Here is a 17,328-nt window from a genome sequence, read left to right as displayed (position 1 = left end):
GTTTTCTCAAGTGCTTCAGGTCCTAGTTCAAGTCTGCTGTTAGAATGTGTTGCAGCCCATGAATTACAGAATACCTCAGTATCTTTCTAACAATACTCCCACTTTAAGACTTAAATCACCCCCAAATGATTTGTGTTATTTGATCAAAGAGTCTCAACTAATCTGTTTAGCCAGAGCCCACATGGGAAAGAGGAAAATAGGAGATGGAACTATAAAGTAGCACTAGTTACAAAGGAGGGCCCAAGTGCCAGGCTTTGGTTTATCACGAGTCGTGGCAATGGGATGGAGATAAGGGGAACTCCATCACTATTTCACAGAATCACTGAACTGTAATACGTTTGGTAAATGTTTACCAAATTGAAAAATGAACACGTACAAAACCATGTGGTCCTAATCTTGGTGCTCTGTTTTCTCAGACATGAGTAATGTTAGTTATGTTCTCATTCATTCATTAATGCTTATTAGAAAGTCACACCCTACCTCTTTCCTGTCTTCCTCCGTGTGTTAACTGTAACTTGCTAACATAACCATCCTGTAAAAGGCTGTGTGGTTGATCATCCATGGTACACCCTGCCATCCTGAGTACCCTGACTCAATTGTTCGTGTTCCTCCATCCCATCAGAAGGGCTGCAGCCACAATTTTACTTGCTATGACAAGTGTATTGGCCTCCTCAAAGGGACTCTCACTGATCAGGCAGCTCCAGCCTCAAAATTAGGGACTGGAGTAGTTGGTGGAGAAAGGGTTTCTCCTCCAGCTGAGATTTTGGTGGGCTTGGCTTCAGGAAGATGCAGATTCTTCTCTGGCTCCAGGAACGGAAAGCACCACTCTCCCTGGGGCTGCAGCTCAGCTGGTACTTCTAGGCTAAGTTACTGAGACAAACGGATACTTCTTTGATGATTAAAAGGGCAGATGCTCCAGGACATGCTTCAGCATCAAGTGGGTCCTATAGTTCTCTATCTTGCTGGTAGGAAAATAGATCAGTCCAACCTCTCTATGAAGGCCAGTTTGGCAATATCATCATAAAAATGCACATGCCCTCTAGTAAGATTCCAGTTCTCAAAATTTACCCTACATGTCTACTTACGTGTCTGAGAAATTTAAAAAAAAATGTTTAAGACTATTCATTGCAATAAAAGAATGGAAATCCAAAAGTCCATCCATAGTGGACTGGCTAAATAAATTAAAGTATATCCAAACCACAGAATACTAAGCAGTTGTAAAAAGGAACTATTAGGCACTTTATCCACTAATATGGAATGACTTTTGTAATAAATGGTTAAATGATCAAAGTAAAGTGCAGATGTGTTATGCTTAAAAAGAAAAACTCTTCATTTGTATTCTCTTGGATATAAATACAAAAATCTCTGGAAGGGTGCACACACAAAAAAATTAGTTATAAAAAATGGTTGCCTCTATAAAAAATTTGGGGATTTAGGAAAAGGACTTCCCTTATATGACTGTCTATGCCTTTTAAGCCTTACCCCATTTTTAAGTTTCCCCATTGAAAAAATAAAAGCTTACTTAAAAAATAGGGGTGGTGACATTTTCAACAGTTCATCCCAATTGTTAGTCTATAAATCAGTGAATGGCCATGGAGAACAACTGATCCACCATGAAATCAGTAAGATAACAATTATGTGTGCACTCTCCATAATGCTGAATTTAATTTGAAGGAAATCCTTTATTCTTGATTAAGTACTTTGTATGGAGGTGTTAGTAGATAGTAGTTATTGGTGTACTGTTTATTTACATAATGGGCAAAATTAAAAGCTGGCATCATGATACCAATTACTCAAATTCAGAATCCTGGAATTTAAAAACACAGAATCATTGATTTAGAGCTGGCATTTGTTCTCATGTTGAGTAATCTATTTTCACACGTTATTTCGAAAGGCATTCCTCCTGTGTATCTCATGGTGTCGGCTAAGTGATGAGTTATAGCTGAAGGCTTTTCCACACTCATTACACTCATAAGGTTTTTCTCCAGTGTGGTGTCTCTGATGTTTCTTAAAGGAGGAATCATGCCGGTAGGCTTTTCCACAGCGGCTGCATTCATACGCTTTCACTCCTGTATGAACAGTTTTATGGTTGCTAAGGTGTATCCTCTGCCTAAAGGCTTTCCCACATTCCTTGCATTTGTAGGGTCTCTCCCCAGTATGGATTCTCTGGTGATGTGTTAGATACGCTCTATGACTAAAGGTTTTACAACACGCGGTGCATGCGTAGGGCTTCTCCCCAGTGTGAATTCTTATGTGTTCACTAAGGTGCCTGACCTGCCGGAAGGTTTTCCCACATTCATTGCACGTAAAGGGTTTCTCTCCAGAATGAGTTCTCAGATGCTGGATCAAGCTGATGTTCTGGCTGAAAGCTTTCTGACATTTATCGCACACGTAGGGTTTCTCTCCAGTGTGAGTTCTGTGATGCTGATTCAGAGATGAGCGATGTCGGAAAGCTTTGCCACATTCTTCACATTCAAAGGGTTTCTCACCAGTATGTATCCTCTGGTGCGTAGTCAGGGATGCACTTTGACTGAAGGCCCTTCCACACTCCTTACACCTGAAAGGCTTTTCACCAGTATGAATTCTCATGTGTTCAGTGAGATGAATGGGTTGTTTGAAGTTTTTTTCACATATGTTACATTCATAGGTTTTTGTTCTTATGTAACTCGGATGATTGATCAGGTCTAACTTGTATTTGTTCCTCTTTCTAGGTGTATCACATTTACGGTGCCTCTGCTCTATAATAACGTTTGAACTGACAATATTTTCCCCAAATTTGTTAGTTTCTTGGCCACTCTTCTTGTGGGTCAGGATGGCTTGTCTTCCATCTCTCCCATGGGTTTCCTGGTGGCTTTCTAAGTCACCAGCATATTTAGAGACTTTTCTCAGTGTGGAATAAATGCCATCATCTCTCAGGAACCCTTCCATCATAATGCCATGATAAAACTGTTCCTGTAAAATGCTGTTCTTTGCAGTTGATGCATCGGTTTCTCTTTTAGTCCTCGAGTCTGAAAGAAAGGGAAAGAAATGCAAGTAACCCCTATTCATTACGCTTTGAAAAATCAATTATTGCAATGAGTAGGAAATAGAAATTAGGATAACTACACATATTACATACGAGGTTCTGATTACAGTTGACCCTTAAACAACATGGCGGTTGGGATACCTACCCCAACACAGTAAAAAAAAAAAATCCAAGTATAACTCTTGACTCCCCCCCAGAACTTAACAACTAATAGACTCCTGTTGCCTAGAAGCCTTACTGATAAGTCAATTAATAAATTTTATGTTATATGTATCATACACTACAGTCTTACAATAAGGAGAAAATGTTAAATTATAAGGAAGAAAAAATACATTTATAGTGCTGTGAAAAATCCACATATAAGTGGACCCACGTAGTATAAACCAGTGTTGTTGAAGGGTCAACTGCACAACTGAATATAGTGATGCAATCATGGAAGGTAACGGCAAGTTAAGAAACAGTAAATAAGAAAAATGTGTGATTTAATATACAGCGTAAAATTTGAGCACATTAGACCTATTCTTTCTAATATTAAATTATGAAATTTCAGAGTGATGGCTTATGAGTATCTTTTTCATTGACAACTACTGTTAGAAAACCATCTCCCCACATGAGCAGCAGCAAGAGAAGCTTGTTCAAAAAATAAGGTCTGAACTAAGAACTTTCATAAAAACATTAAGCTTTTAGTGAAGTGTATTAATTAATATTTACATTGTTCTACTTTCTGTGGTTATTAGTCTGTCCCTAGAAAGGAGATTTGTAAGAAATCCTGACTATGTTGCTATTATTGCTATGTTCTATGAAAACATCTTTTATCTTTTTTGAGGGGGGAGGGGAGTAACAGAGGGGGAGGGAGAGACAGAATCTTAAGAAGGCTCTACTCCATGCCCAGCGGAACTCAATCTCACAACCCTGAGATCATGACCTAAGCCAAAGTCAAGAGTCAAACACTTAACTGAACCACCCAGGTGCCCCTGGAAGTATCTTTTAACCTTCAGAATTCTACCTAGCTTTTTTACCTGATAATTTGTTTATATTACCAATGTTTCAACTGACAGATCTGTATCCTGAAAGATATAACTTCTTTTAAGATTTTTTTGTTCAACACAAAAGGATCATTAGTACTTCCAAATTCTTTTTTAAAAGATTTTATTTATTTGAGAGAGAGAGAGTAAGAGAGCACGAGAGGGGAGAAGGTCAGAGGGAGAAGCACACTCCCCGGGGAGCTGGGAGCACAATGCGGGATTCAATCCCAGGACTCCAGGATCGTGACCTGAGCCAAAGGCAGTCACTTAACCAACTGAGCCACCCAGGCGCCCCAGTACTTCCAAATTCTTAATGACTAAAGGCAATAATAGAGTCTGTGTTCTGTAGGCTTCTTCTTCTTCTTTTTTTTTTTTTTAAGAGTTTATTTATTTATTTGACAGAGATCAGTGATCTCTGTCACTGAGCCACCCAGGCGCCCTTCTGTAGGCTTCTTATTCTAGTCCTGAATATGGGAGGCAGAAGAGAAGAGGACAGGGAAAGAGAGATGTTGAAAAAAAGAAAACCCAAGAGAATATATAAACAAATTATTAGAATTAATAATGGAGGAAAACAAGGTGGCTAGCTATAAGATCAATATATAACATCAAATATGCTATTACACACCACCAACAAACAGAAAACATAATTTAAAAATATACTATCAGGGCACCTTGGTGGCTCAGTTGTTCAAGCATCTGCCTTTGGCTCAGGTCATGATCCCAGGGTTCTGGGACAGAGCCCACATTGGATTCCCTGCTCAGCAGAGAGCCTGTTTCTACCTCTCCCACTGCCTGCTACTCCACCTACTTGTGCTCTCTTTACCTCTCTATCAAATAAGCAAATAAAATACTTAAAATAAGTAAACATATTTTTAAAATATAATATATACATTATCTATGATAGGAAAATATAAGGTCTTCAAGATGAACCTAAAAGATGTAATTTGAAGGAAAACCTTCATAGGGAAAATACTGAAAATTTATTTTTTAAAACGTTAGGAAATACCAATAAATGGAGCAATATACCATGTTTCTGGAATAATAAAATTCAGTTATCATAATATTAATTCCCCCCAAAGTTGATCTATAAATCCACTTCTATTCCAATCAAAATACCACTGGAGTATTTGTGCACATGCACATACTGTGTGTGTGTGTGTGTGTGTGTGAAATCTGATGCACTCATTTATATGGAAAAAGCAAGAGGCTAAGAATAACCTGGACAACTTTGAAGAACAAAATGGGAGAACTAACTCTATCAAATACACAGTTTCACAATGAAATACAGTAATTAGCTTGCCATTAGAGTAGGGCTAGAATAGAAAAACAGAACAGAATGCAGAGTGCCTACAACAGAACCAAGTATATAAGGAAGCTTGAGAGGTAACAGAGTGTCATTAACTATTAAATAAATAGTTCCTGGACTGATCATCCATGTGGAAAAAGTCAAAGTAGATCCTCACCTCATACTACATATAAAATAATTCCAGGTGAATTAATTCCGAATATGAATATCCAAATTTTAAAAATTTAAGACAATAAATATTACATTATTTTTCTATGATCCAGAAAAGAGATAATAGAAAATTGGCAAAGGACATAAACAATTTACATACGAGAATTCTAGATGGTCAATAAACATGAAAAGTATGCTCCTCTTACTAGTAATCAGGAAAATGAAAAACACAACAAGATACCATACTCATCCATAAATTCACAATAATTTTATTTATTTATTTATTTTTTAAAAACTTTACTTATTTGAGGGGTGCAGTCAGAGGGGAGAAAGAATCTGGAGCAGATTCCACGCTGAGTGTTGAGTCTGAGATGGGCCTGATTCCACGGCCCTGAGATCCTGACCTGAGATGAAATCAAGAGTCGGATGTTCAACTGACTGAGCCACCCAGGCACCCTTACGATAATTTTAAAATTTGCTCTGGAAACTCTTAAAGCTTGCTGATTGGAGTACAAATTGATGCAACTGCTTTTTAGCGCAACAAAATGAAGGTGCATATATACCATGACCCAACAATTTTGCTCCCACCAGACATCTCAGAAATCCTTGCCTATGTACACAGGAAGACACTGCATCTTGGTAACCCTCAATCTCAGAAACAATATAAATGCATATTAATAGGAAAATGGCTAAATAAATTGTGGTTTATTGATTCAATGGAAGAAAAGAACTAGAGCAACACAAATAGCAACCATGTTGAATGAGAGAAGTAAGTAGAAGTATATACACGATTTATTGAAAGAATAAGAACATGCAAAACAAAATTATATATTGTTTTGGGATATACACATGTAATAAAAGTATGAAGACACGTATGAAAATGACTATATTTAAACTCTGAAGAGCTAGTTATTTGAAAAGGTAAGGGTCACAGCAGGGCTTCAACTCTTTTTTATCTTAATCTAGTTGGAAGCTACATAGAAGTTTGTTACAATGTTCTCTATCCCTTACTGAACACCTAAAATATTTCATAGTAAAACAAAATTTAAGGAGATGGTTAAGGACCACTGAATTTGGGGAGAAAGTATCCTGTGGTGATTTCTCTTGCAAGAATTTTCATACAGTAGTTACAAAAATACAAAAGACACATGAGTTTAAAAGAGACTGAGAATCAAAGCTGAAACTGTAAAATGGAAGTTAGCAAAAAGTGGAAATAGAATGCAAGAGAGAAAATTAAAGAACTGTCAAATGCAGTGAGACTCCTGAAAAGAGGTGTTTCCTGTGAGGAGAGACCATGCAAAAACTTACTGCTTAGAAAAAGGAGCTTTCAATTCAGAGGTCAGGATACTGAAGAAAAGAGGGAAAGTCAAGTTTAACCTTAATGAAGACAAGATTCCCTTCCCTCCAACTGCGAAGAGACTGTTGCAAGGTCAGGGGAAAGAAACAGAGGCGGGGGTGAAGTCAGGTTTAGCGCATGTCCTGTCCAGGGGCTGTGGGAAGAATTCAGGGACTCGAGCCTACATATTAAAATGTACTACCTGTCTTAGTCTCACCGGAACTGGGATCTTCTGGGCCTTCTTTCTCTGTCATCCATGGTTCTTGTCCTTTCTCCAACTGGGATATCACACTAGGTTTGGAAAGTTGATATCCTGCTTATAAAGTAAAAAAAAGAAGAAGAAGAAGAAAAAGAAGCATGAATGCTTATGTTGGGTTCTAAGAGCCATCCCCAGAATGTCATTCTAGTCCTCTGATATTCAGGGTCTCTAAAGATGTAAAGGGGCACCACAGAATATATTTCTATTCTATCTCTACCAAGTAAAGCTGTATCCCCAAGGAATGAGACATCTCTAATACAAAACCCAAGGCAAGGGGCTCCTGGGTGGCTCAGTGGTTTGGAGCCTCTGCCTTCGGCTCAGGTCATGACCCCTGGGATCGAGCCCCACATTGGGCTCTCTGGTCAGCGGGGAGCCTGCTTCCTCTCTCTCTCTCTCTCTCTCTCTGCCCGATTCTCTGCCTACTCGTGATCTCTGCCTGTCAAATAAATAAATAAAATATTTTTTAAAAAAAGAAAAGAAAGAAACCCAAGGCCAAACTCCAAGGAATCCACAACATTTGATAATTTAGAAATAATGACTCTCCTATAATGGGCAGGTTTTCTGGGTGACTGTCTCACCCGTCCTTACCCACTGAGACTAAGTTCCCATAGTTCTCCAGCATCACCTCCCGGTACAGATTCCGGTGAGCAAGGGGCAGTTGTCCCCATTCCTCCTGGGTGAAGTCCACGGATATGTCCTTGAAGGTCAACAGTTCCTAGAATATTGAATATATTCCTTTTCAGACAGAGTCCACCTCCATCAAGGTCCAAGGAGTTCTGAGAGAATTCTAAGTTCTGAGAGATTCTAAACTAGTCCTACTGAAAGCCTCCTCTGGAAGTGGTTGAAAATCCTCTAGAGATTATCATCACTAAATACTTAGAAAAACAGATGGTCATACGTGCCTTCGAAAAAAATTAAGCAGGATAAGGGAGGAACATGGAGAACATGGTGAGGGGAGAGGACGATTTTCTATGCAGGATGGTAGGGGAAGGTCTCTCAAAAAAAGTGGTATCTGATCAGAGACATGAATTCAGTGAGGGAGAGCTCTGTGGAGATCTGAAGGGACAGCATTCCAGGCAGGTACAAAGGACCTAAAAGGAGAGCATCCTTAGCTTGTCTCAGGAATAGGAGAGTGAGCATCAATGGCGGAGGGTGGTGAAGGAAGGAGTAGGAGATGAGATTAGAGAGGCTTCGGAGTGGGGAGGGAAGGAGAGAGAGGCTTTCAACCCTTACTGTCATGAAACCAATGCATTCCTGCTGAGCTTACATTCTGGGGCCCCACTGGAGTTTAATGCAAAGATGATTAAAGCCATCTGGAACTGCAGTCTGACCCCCTTCCTAGCTCAAATACTCGAAGATCTAAAAAAGATCAGTGCCCCTCCACCCCAGCTGTGGTGGCACGGGCTTCTGTAGTTGGGGTTAATCGGAAGCGAACTCACCAAATAAAAGTTACCTCAGCCAGAGCTCTAGGGGGAATATGAATAATCAGGCCCTCACCTTAACCACCAGACAGAGGAAAGGGCTTAGTCTCCTGGAAATAAACAGAACTAAACAAACTATATTTCATCCCCCACTGTCCTTTAATATCCAATATCTGAACTACTAAAAAAAAACAAAAACAAAAAACAAAAAAAAAACCTGTTACACATGTGAAGGAGGAAGAAATCTGATCTAGAATCAAGAAAACAAAAATCAATAGAAGTAAACCCATAGGTGACCAAGTCATTGGAATTAGCAGACAAGAAGTTTAAAGCAATTATTAAAATATATGTTAAAAATTTACAGTAAAGTATGGATAGAAGGGCACCTGGGTGGCTCAGTTGGTTAAACATCCAACTCTTGATTTTAGTTCAAGTCATGATCTCAGGGTCGTGAGATCATGCCCAATGTCGGGCTCTGTGCTGGGCATGGAGCCTGCTTGAGAACCTCTGAGATCTCTCCCTTTCCCTCTGCCCCTTCCTGCCCCTGCTTGCTCTCTCACTCAAAACAAATAAATAAATAAATAAAGGTTAGAATAGCTGAAAACATGGGAAATTGAGGAAGAGATAAAAATGCTAAAGAATTAAATGAAAATTCTACAAATGAGAAAAATCCACTGAATGGACTTAGTGGCAGATTGAACCCTGACAAAGACAAGATCTGTGAAACTTGAAACTCAAGAGGTCAATAGATATTATCCAAACTGAAGCAAGAGGAAAAAACAAATAACCCAGGATAATACCAAGTGGTTTAATATACATGTAATTAGAACCTCAGGAGATAAAAGAATGGGCAGAAAAAATACTAAGAAACAAAGGCTGAAAATTTTCCAAATTTGACAGAAAAAATAAAAATCTAGCCACAGATCCAAGAAACTCAGCAAACCCCCAAAAGAATAAATTCAAAGAAAATCATCCCTAGGCACATCGTAGAAAAACTGCTGAAAGGCAAAGACAAAAGGGAAGATCAGAAGAAGGCAGGAAAGGAGGAACAGAAAAACAAGAGAAGATGGTATAAACAAACAGAAAGGCATGTCACCTAAAGGGAGAGAATAGTAACAGCTGACTTTTTATTCAAAACAGTATAAGCTAAAGGATCGTGGAACACTTTAAAGTGCTGAAAAGAAAAAAAAAGGCACCCTACAGTTCTACATCCAGCAAAATCTTCTCAAGGAGGAAGACAACAGGAAAAGACAACCGGGCTTTTTTTCCGTTTACTTAATTTCTTTTTCCTTTAAAGATTTTATTTATTTGAGAGAGAGAGAGTGAGTGCACGTGAGCATGAGTGGGGAGGAAGGGCAGAGAGAAAGGGAGAAGCAGGCTCCCTGCAGAGCAAGGAGCACAACATGGGGCTCAATCCCAGGATCCTGGGTCCATGACCTGCGCTGAGGGCAGACGCTTAACTGACTGAGCTACCCAGGCACCCCTTCTTTTCTTAGTATCTTAAGAACAATTTACTATTAAAAATAAAAATAAGAGGGGAATGTGCTCTCAGTGGGGAGCCTACCTGATTCTCTCTCTCCCTCTGCCCCTCTTCTCCGCTTGCATGCACACGTGTAAACTCTAACATAAAAAAATAAATCTTTTTTAAAAATAAAAATAAGAACAATGTACTATGGAGCTTATAACATGTGAAGTGAAATGTATAACAATATACAAAGAATGGGAATGAGTAATTGGAAATACGAGGTTTTCATACCGTATGTGAAATCGTGTAATAGTAATTCAACTGTGACACGTTAATAATGTGTATTGTAATGGCCAGGACAACCACTAAACGCAAATCAAACAAGTATAGCTAAAAAGCATTCAGGGGATATAAAGTGGAATACTAAAAAACTATGCAATCCAAGAGGATGCAGAAGAGGGTCAAAGAAACAAAGATGCGTGAACAGCAAACGAAGACCAAGAATAACACTTAAATCCAACCATATCAAGGATTATGGTAACTGTAAATGCATGAAACAAGCAAGACATGGCTATGTGGAAAGTCGCACTCTAAATATAAAGACGCAGATAAGGTTAAAAGCAAAAGAATTGAAAAAGCTATGCCCTACAAGCAGTAACTAAAGGAACACTGGAAGAACTATAGTTAAATTAGACAAAGCGGACCTAGGAGAAGGAATATTACAAGCCATACAAAAGACACAGCTTATAAACTGTCAGTTCATCAAGGAGGCAACCTTTGGGGCGTCTGGGTGGCTCAATGGGTTAAGACTCAGGGTCCTGGGATCAAGCCCCGCATCAGGCTCTCTGCTCAGCAGGGAGCCTGCTTCCCCCACCCCTGCCTGCCTCTCTGCCTACTTGTGATCTTTCTCTGTCAAATAAATAAATAAAATCGTAAAAAAAAAAAAGAAGGCAACCATCCTAGGCATTAATGCATCTGATAACAGAACCCAAAACAGAGCTGACAGAACTAAAGGGAGGTAGAGACAAAACCACAATATAGATTTTAATATTCCTTTCTCAGTAACTGATACAAGTGGGCAGAAATGTATCAAGGATTCACATTGGAACAACCTATTTAGCCAACTTAAACTAACAGACATTTATAGAACACTATAACTATCAACCGCAGAATATAAATTCTTTTTTAAACTTTTTATTTTGAGATATAGATTCCTATAGAGTTGTAAGAAATAACACAGACACACATAGTGAAAAGAAGGGGAACAAGAATGCCAGTGTCCACAATAGCCAAACTGTAGAAGGAGCTGAGATGCCCTTCAACAGATGAATGGATAGAGAAGATGTGGTCCATATACACACTAGAATATTACTAGAATATTACTCTGTCATTAGAAAGGATGAAGACCTACCATTTGTATCAACATGGATGGAACTGGAGGGTATTATGCTAAGTGAATGAGTCAAACCAAGAAAGACAGTTATCATGTGGTTGAACTCATATGTGGAACATAAGGAATAGCACAGAGGACAATAGGGGAAGGGAGAGAAAACTGAATGGGAAGAAATCAGAGAGGGAGACAACCATGAAAGACTCTGGACTCTGGGAAACAAGCTGAGGGTTGCAGAAGGGAGGGTGGGGTGGGGGATGGTTTGAGATGATGGGCATTAAGAAGGGCACGTGATCTGATGAGCAATGGGTGTTATACACAACTAATGAATCAGTGAACACTACATCAAAAACTAGTGATGTACTATACGTTGGCTAATTGAACTTAATAAAAAAAATATTATTCTGGGTGAAAAAAAAATAACACAGAGATCCCATGTACTCTCTACTCAGAATGAAGCAAAGATTTGATTGGAAAGGGGCCTGAGGGAACTTCCTGAGATGATGGAAATGGTCTATATTTTGGTTACAGGGTACATACACATGCCCAAATAGAACTATACACTTTCTTAACTATATTTTCCTATACTTAAATTGTAGCTCCATTTTTTAAAAAATTTCATCTTTTCCTAGCACTAAGAATCCCATCAGTTTTTTGATAAATGTCGAGAGGCAAGGAATTTCAGACTGTACAATGTAAAGATACTCTTTAAACAATTAGATTATTGTAACTTCTTCCTTACTGCTGTAAATAACTCTGAAATGCATTTCCATCCTAGAAGGAATCAGCATCTGAATCAGCTGAGGAAACTGGGATTGTAAACAGCTGGAAAAAATGGCCCCTGATCGACAAGCAAATAAATACAAGAGCAAAGTTCAAATCCTGTACCATCTAACTTCAGAACCCAAGTTCTTTTCACTTAAAACTCTTCTGTCATTGAAAAACATCTGATCTTTAACAGTCTTCCTTTCTCATTCATTCTACAATTTTCCTCCTGTTTCTCCTATCCTTCCAGGAGGCAGTGAGGACAGCCCGTGAGAACTGCCCACCCTGTCTGAAGCGTGCGCCGTGTGGCCAGACCACTTCTTCCCCATTCGCTTCTCCTTTGGTTGAAGTGTGACCTCTGTTCCTAATACTCAAGTTCACCAGTGACATGTGTTTGGCCCATAAGAATGTCAGAACCTTCTTCTCTCTTAGCAAAGTTTGTTTCTGAATACTCAAAATACTCCAAAAATATTGAATATGAAATACTGAATATTAAATACTCAAAAAATTGATGTACATCTTAGACTCCAAGTAATATCTGTTCGTTTTTAGGGGCTAGAATTCGATCACTCATTTCACTTTCTCTACAGAAATCAGCACAGCGTTAAATCTAGATGTTGGTCACAAACAAGAGTTAATAGGAGGGAAGTGGGGCACCTGGGTGGCTCAGTGGGTTAAAGCCTCTGCCTTCAGCTCAGGTCATAATCCCAGGGTCCTGGGATCGAGCCCTATGTTGGGCTCTCTGCTCAGCCGGGAGCCTGCTTCCTCCTCTCTCTCTCTGCCTACCTCTGTGCCTACTTGTGATCTCTGTCAAATAAATGAATAAAATCTTAAAAAAAAAAATAGGAGGGAAGCTACCATGAGTAGGGGAATGGCCACCAGTGCAGCCCAGTTTTCTGTATAAGAGCTCCCTATGTTGAATCTGTTAGCCTCAACACCCTCTCACACTTTAAAAAAAAAAAAAAAAGGCAAGTTAAAGCCCTAAAAACCAAACAGCATGTCAAGAAAATGAAAGGAAACCAACCCACCTGAGATTCTGCTGCTCGGGACCCAGACGTGACTTCATCCTTCAAACTTTCTTCCTGGGTCTCATCGGCATCCTGAGACAGCAGCGCTAAAGAAGGGAAAGAGCTATGAGGCATGCATCTCCTCATAGATCCCAAATAGAAAAACTGCCTCCAGATCTGCTGAACACGGCTTTTCTCTCAAAACATTCACAAAGAGGGACACTTAGGGCAACTCAGAGCAGTCGGAGCCTCCTTAACGAGGAGGGTCCACAGTGCGTTGCTTTGGGCATTAACATGTCCCAGTGGTCAACGCTGGTCCAAAAGCACAGATCTATCAGGCCACTCCTCTGTTTCAAAGGTTTCTGACAAGAAAGAAAAATCCAAACACTTCCCATCGCCTTTAAGGTGCTCTACGACTCACCAGAAGCATCCTTTCCCGGCGTGTTTCTGCTATCCACCATCCTTCATCCATCCTATATGCTGGCCACATTCTTGGCCCTCAGTCAGACTAGGACAATACCCACTCTCTGAACCACTCTTTAAGGCAGTCATTTCTGTACCCTTCCCCAAATCGTCCACAAGAAATGTAGACATCTTTCAAGGCCCAAGTCAATGCTATCTGCTTTGTGAAAATTTCTCCAATAAATACAATCAAAAGTATGTTTCCCGTCTCTTGTCTTCCAAAAGAAGTTTACCATAGCACTTTCTTAGGCTACTTTCTATTATTTTGACCTGGATATGTGTCCATCTCCATCAATTAATAATAAGCATTGGAGATCATTATTCATTTTGCCATCGGTCAAGATCCTTAGGAAGGTCCCTGCCTGCTGCAGTGAGAATCGGTATCAGTAGGACTTGAAGTGTTAAAGGCATGAACTAAGAGACCACGTGAGACACATAAATTCCTGTGTCCATGTATCTGTCCTGACCAGACCACCAGATAATGTGTAACCTTGGACTTGTTTCCCACTGACCTCCTATAAATTAGGAATCATCAAGCATGTCATTCCTTCCTCTCAGAAGAAAAGAAAGGCTCCTTTTGAAAAACATTGGCTTTGGGCCAGAATGACCAAAACTGATGAAGGAAGACTTTGGGAGGGCATTAGGGAGTGGAAACCTTTGACCCCACTGTCTGGGAATCCTATATACTTGGGAGCCACTGTTGTGTGCTGGATCTGAGGACTGGAGACGGGAGCAGCATGGAGCACATGGAAACAAGGAGCCCATGCTGAGAGCCCCACATTTCCTCTCATAGCGATCCCCTTCCCAAAAGTCACAAGCATGAACCCCAAAGACCTGCTTTCCCCCAATTTTCTCCCCAAGAGACCACCTCAGCGAAATGTGTACCTATCTTTTCACACACAAAATGTGAATTCTTCTTTCCCCATTCCCCTCCATCAGTCTATTCTCACCTTCTCCTTCAAACATCTTAGTCACATCCTCCCACAAGGGTGCCATCTCCTTGGCCTTCTTTGGATGGCGCAGCTTCACCCAGGTGCTGGCCTCCGTGGGCAGGGTGATCAGGAGCTGCTGTAGCATGATGCTGCCCACCCGACAGAACTTGTCCACTTCTGGTGAGAAAAACCACCAGAACCTCTATTGAAAGTCTTCACAGGTGTGTCGTCTCCTCTGAGCACAATCTCCTGCCCTTGGAACTTTGGTGTGTCCCTGTGGCACCAGAGGCTGTGGGCTCCTAGAGGTTCAGGTGACTTTAACTCTGAAAAACTGACTTCTCTCTTAGATTAAGTACAGCCACCCTGGGAGGCAGCCATTTGAGTAGGTTTGAGTGCATGCCTCTATATTCTTCTAGAGGAGCAAAAGGCAGAAGAGGAATCCAGAAGCACCCAACACACAGTCAGAATTCCAGAACGTGCAAAAATATATTTCAAACTGCAAAAGATCCAAAAACAAAGATTTGGCATCAATGTGGGAATAAGTATGATCAATGCTCTTGGATGCGTCTGTCTCCAAGTTCCATATGCACATACAAGCGTAGACGCTGCCTTGACGTCCCTCTTTGTGAGTTGCATGCATCTTCTGCCTGGATACAGGTTTTGGAGTTAAGAGAACAAGCTTTGAAATCAGACAGCCTGGGCTAGCATCCTGACACTTGGACTTAAAAGCTCTAAGGCATTTCAACTCTCTGAGCTTCAGTTTCTTCACCTATAAAATGGGGATAACAATTCTACTTTATAGCGCTGTAATACTAATTGAAACAATGTCAGGCATGCAGAAAACCCGTAATAAATATTACTATAAACCTTTTGTTTTAATGCTGCATCACAGCATTATCTTTTCAAACTACTTTTTAAAAACAACTAGAGACTTCAATTTAAAGTTCAAGTGTCATAAGGCTGGAATAATGACACAGCTGCATGTTCACATGCCCCAAAAGCGCCAGACATATCCCCACCCACGCAGATGGCCAGCAGCTGGCAAGTCCTTCTAACCTGTTAAAATGCCTCCTGGTTTCAGACATGTTAAAATGGGGGAGGGGGATGTTCAGACGGAGGAAGTACAGTACACTGAGAATCATGAGGACTACTGCAGAACTGTTTGTAACAGGAAAATCTGGACACAACTCAAATCTATCATCCCAACCAACGCCCCGGGGTTCGAGCAGGTGCCTCCGCAGCGACCTGGTCCAGCACATTTGGCTCCCCACGCACAGTCCGAGTTCCGAGCAAAGGGAGCCGGCCCAACTTTTTGAAGTTTGTGAGGAAGGGTACGTAGTTTACGGGCCCCCCACTCGGCCCCAAATTGAGCCCGCTCGATGCACAGAAAGGAGCTGCATCCCGCGGGCTGGAGCACGTGGAAATATCCTGCCCCGAATACAGAAAAGTAAACGTCTAGTTACCAAAGTGGGGAAACTTTCCAAGCATCATTTGGAAGCTGGCCCTCCTCACTGCTCCTGGCTGTGTCTCCCCGGGACAGAGGCTGCGGCCCCTCGAAGCCTCAGCAGCTCGGCCCTGGACGCTGCTGGGATCAGGGACGCAGCCGCAAGAGCGCTCGCTCCCGAAGCTTTCCGCGCCACAGGGTGTCTCTTCGGTGGATCCCGAGGTAGCAGATTTTGTTCTTCCCCAGCCCTCCTAGACCACATGTCCCCGCTCACCAACGATTCTCCAAAACACGCCCCCACGTTCCTGCGGGCTCCCAAAGGAAGCCCGCGGGACCTCGGCCTCCGCCCCGGACGCGGGGTTTCTCCCGGCCGCCCGCGGAGCCTGCCTAAGGCCGGCCTTCGCACCGCATCGCGCCGCCGCCCTCCCAGGAGGCCTTCCGCGGCCGCGCGCCGGGGAGCGGGGCTCCGCGGGTCGCAGTGGGAGGGCTGCCCGGACCCGGCTTCTCCCAGATGCGGGCGAGGTTACACCTCGCGGGCTGTCGCTCTGACACCGGGCCGGCGGCGGCCGACTCCACCCGCCGCCCCGCCTCGTGGGCCGCAGCCCCTGGTGGCCTGGCGCCTTCGTCCTCCCGCCGCGCCCCGCCGTCGCCCGCGGCGCCAATTGCCCCGGCGCCGCCCCGCTCGGCCCCGCTCCGGTCACCACAAGCAGCTGCGCAGCCACCCTCTCTGTGAGCGCGTCTTCCGGCGGCTCTGCACGCCCCGCCGCGGGCTCCGCCCACGAGGGGCCGCCCCGAGACCGCCCTCTCCCGGGAAGCCGGCGCGCCCGAAAACCCGGAGCCGGAGCGACGGAGCGCGCCCGGGGAGCCCAGACCCAGGGGCAACCGCCAGCCATCCCACTGTGGGCGGGGCCAGCCGGCAGCCGGAGGGACCACGTGGCCCGCCCGCTCCTCCGGTGGGGGGAATCGCTTCTTTGTCATTCTGTCATTCATTCGTTCCGCAACTATCTGGAGTGTCTACCATCGGCCCCGCATTGTCACGGGTTCTGAGCATAGAGCAGTTATCAAAATGGTCCCTGTTCTCTTGGTTCTTCATTCGTGAGGAGTTAAATAGATAATAATGTTGAGCAGAAATTCAACCCAGTGCAGCTGAAGATCTAACAGGCTTTATTGATTCATGAATGGGGTAGCATCCCATCTAGCAAGTAGAGGGGAGCACTACAAGTTGTTTGAAATAGAAGGTTTTTGGTGGTGGGGAGGGGACCACAAGGAAGTTATTAGCAAAAGAAAAAAAAAAAAGGATAGTTCCAGGTAAGGTCACCTTCTTTTAAGGGTTAGAGCTGG

At 42.3% G+C, this 17,328-nt stretch overlaps 1 protein-coding gene across 6 annotated transcripts; it reads right to left on the bottom strand.

Moving 5' to 3' along the window:
• Positions 1–1,662: 1,662 nt before the first annotated feature.
• ZFP69 (ZFP69 zinc finger protein) lies at positions 1,663–16,766 on the bottom strand. Of its 6 annotated transcripts, none has more exons than XM_045064289.1 (6): positions 16,007–16,766; positions 14,562–15,190; positions 13,171–13,256; positions 7,690–7,816; positions 7,060–7,158; positions 1,663–3,008 (listed from the first exon to the last, which is right to left on the bottom strand). In XM_045064289.1, the coding sequence occupies exons 2-6, from the start codon at positions 14,686–14,688 to the stop codon at positions 1,876–1,878; spliced, it is 1,572 nt and encodes a 523-aa protein (XP_044920224.1). In that variant the 5' UTR covers positions 14,689–15,190; positions 16,007–16,766; the 3' UTR covers positions 1,663–1,875. The 6 variants fall into 6 exon arrangements, with proteins under 6 accessions (XP_044920224.1, XP_044920221.1, XP_044920223.1 ...); XM_045064286.1 differs by having other exon boundaries at positions 7,045–7,158; positions 16,007–16,765; XM_045064288.1 differs by having other exon boundaries at positions 7,045–7,155; positions 16,007–16,765.
• Between the last annotated feature and the right edge of the window lie 562 nt (positions 16,767–17,328).

This window comes from Mustela putorius, unplaced genomic scaffold, assembly GCF_011764305.1.
Source record: "Mustela putorius furo isolate JIRA1106 unplaced genomic scaffold, ASM1176430v1.1 tig00003853_pilon_pilon_pilon, whole genome shotgun sequence".
NCBI lineage: Eukaryota > Metazoa > Chordata > Mammalia > Carnivora > Mustelidae > Mustela > Mustela putorius.
This window is presented reverse-complemented; position numbering and strand designations above follow the sequence as displayed.

Coding starts and splice junctions, on each gene's coding strand:
- ZFP69 (XM_045064286.1), bottom strand. CDS start 14,688: ATGCTACAGCAGCTCCTGATCACCCTGCCCACGGAGGCCAGCACCTGG. Junction 7,159..7,689: donor TGGGAACTTAGTCTCAGTGG/GTAAGGACGGGT, acceptor TTACTTTATAAG/CAGGATATCAACTTTCCAAA. Junction 3,009..7,044: donor TTCCGGTGAGACTAAGACAG/GTAGTACATTTT, acceptor CCTTTCTTTCAG/ACTCGAGGACTAAAAGAGAA.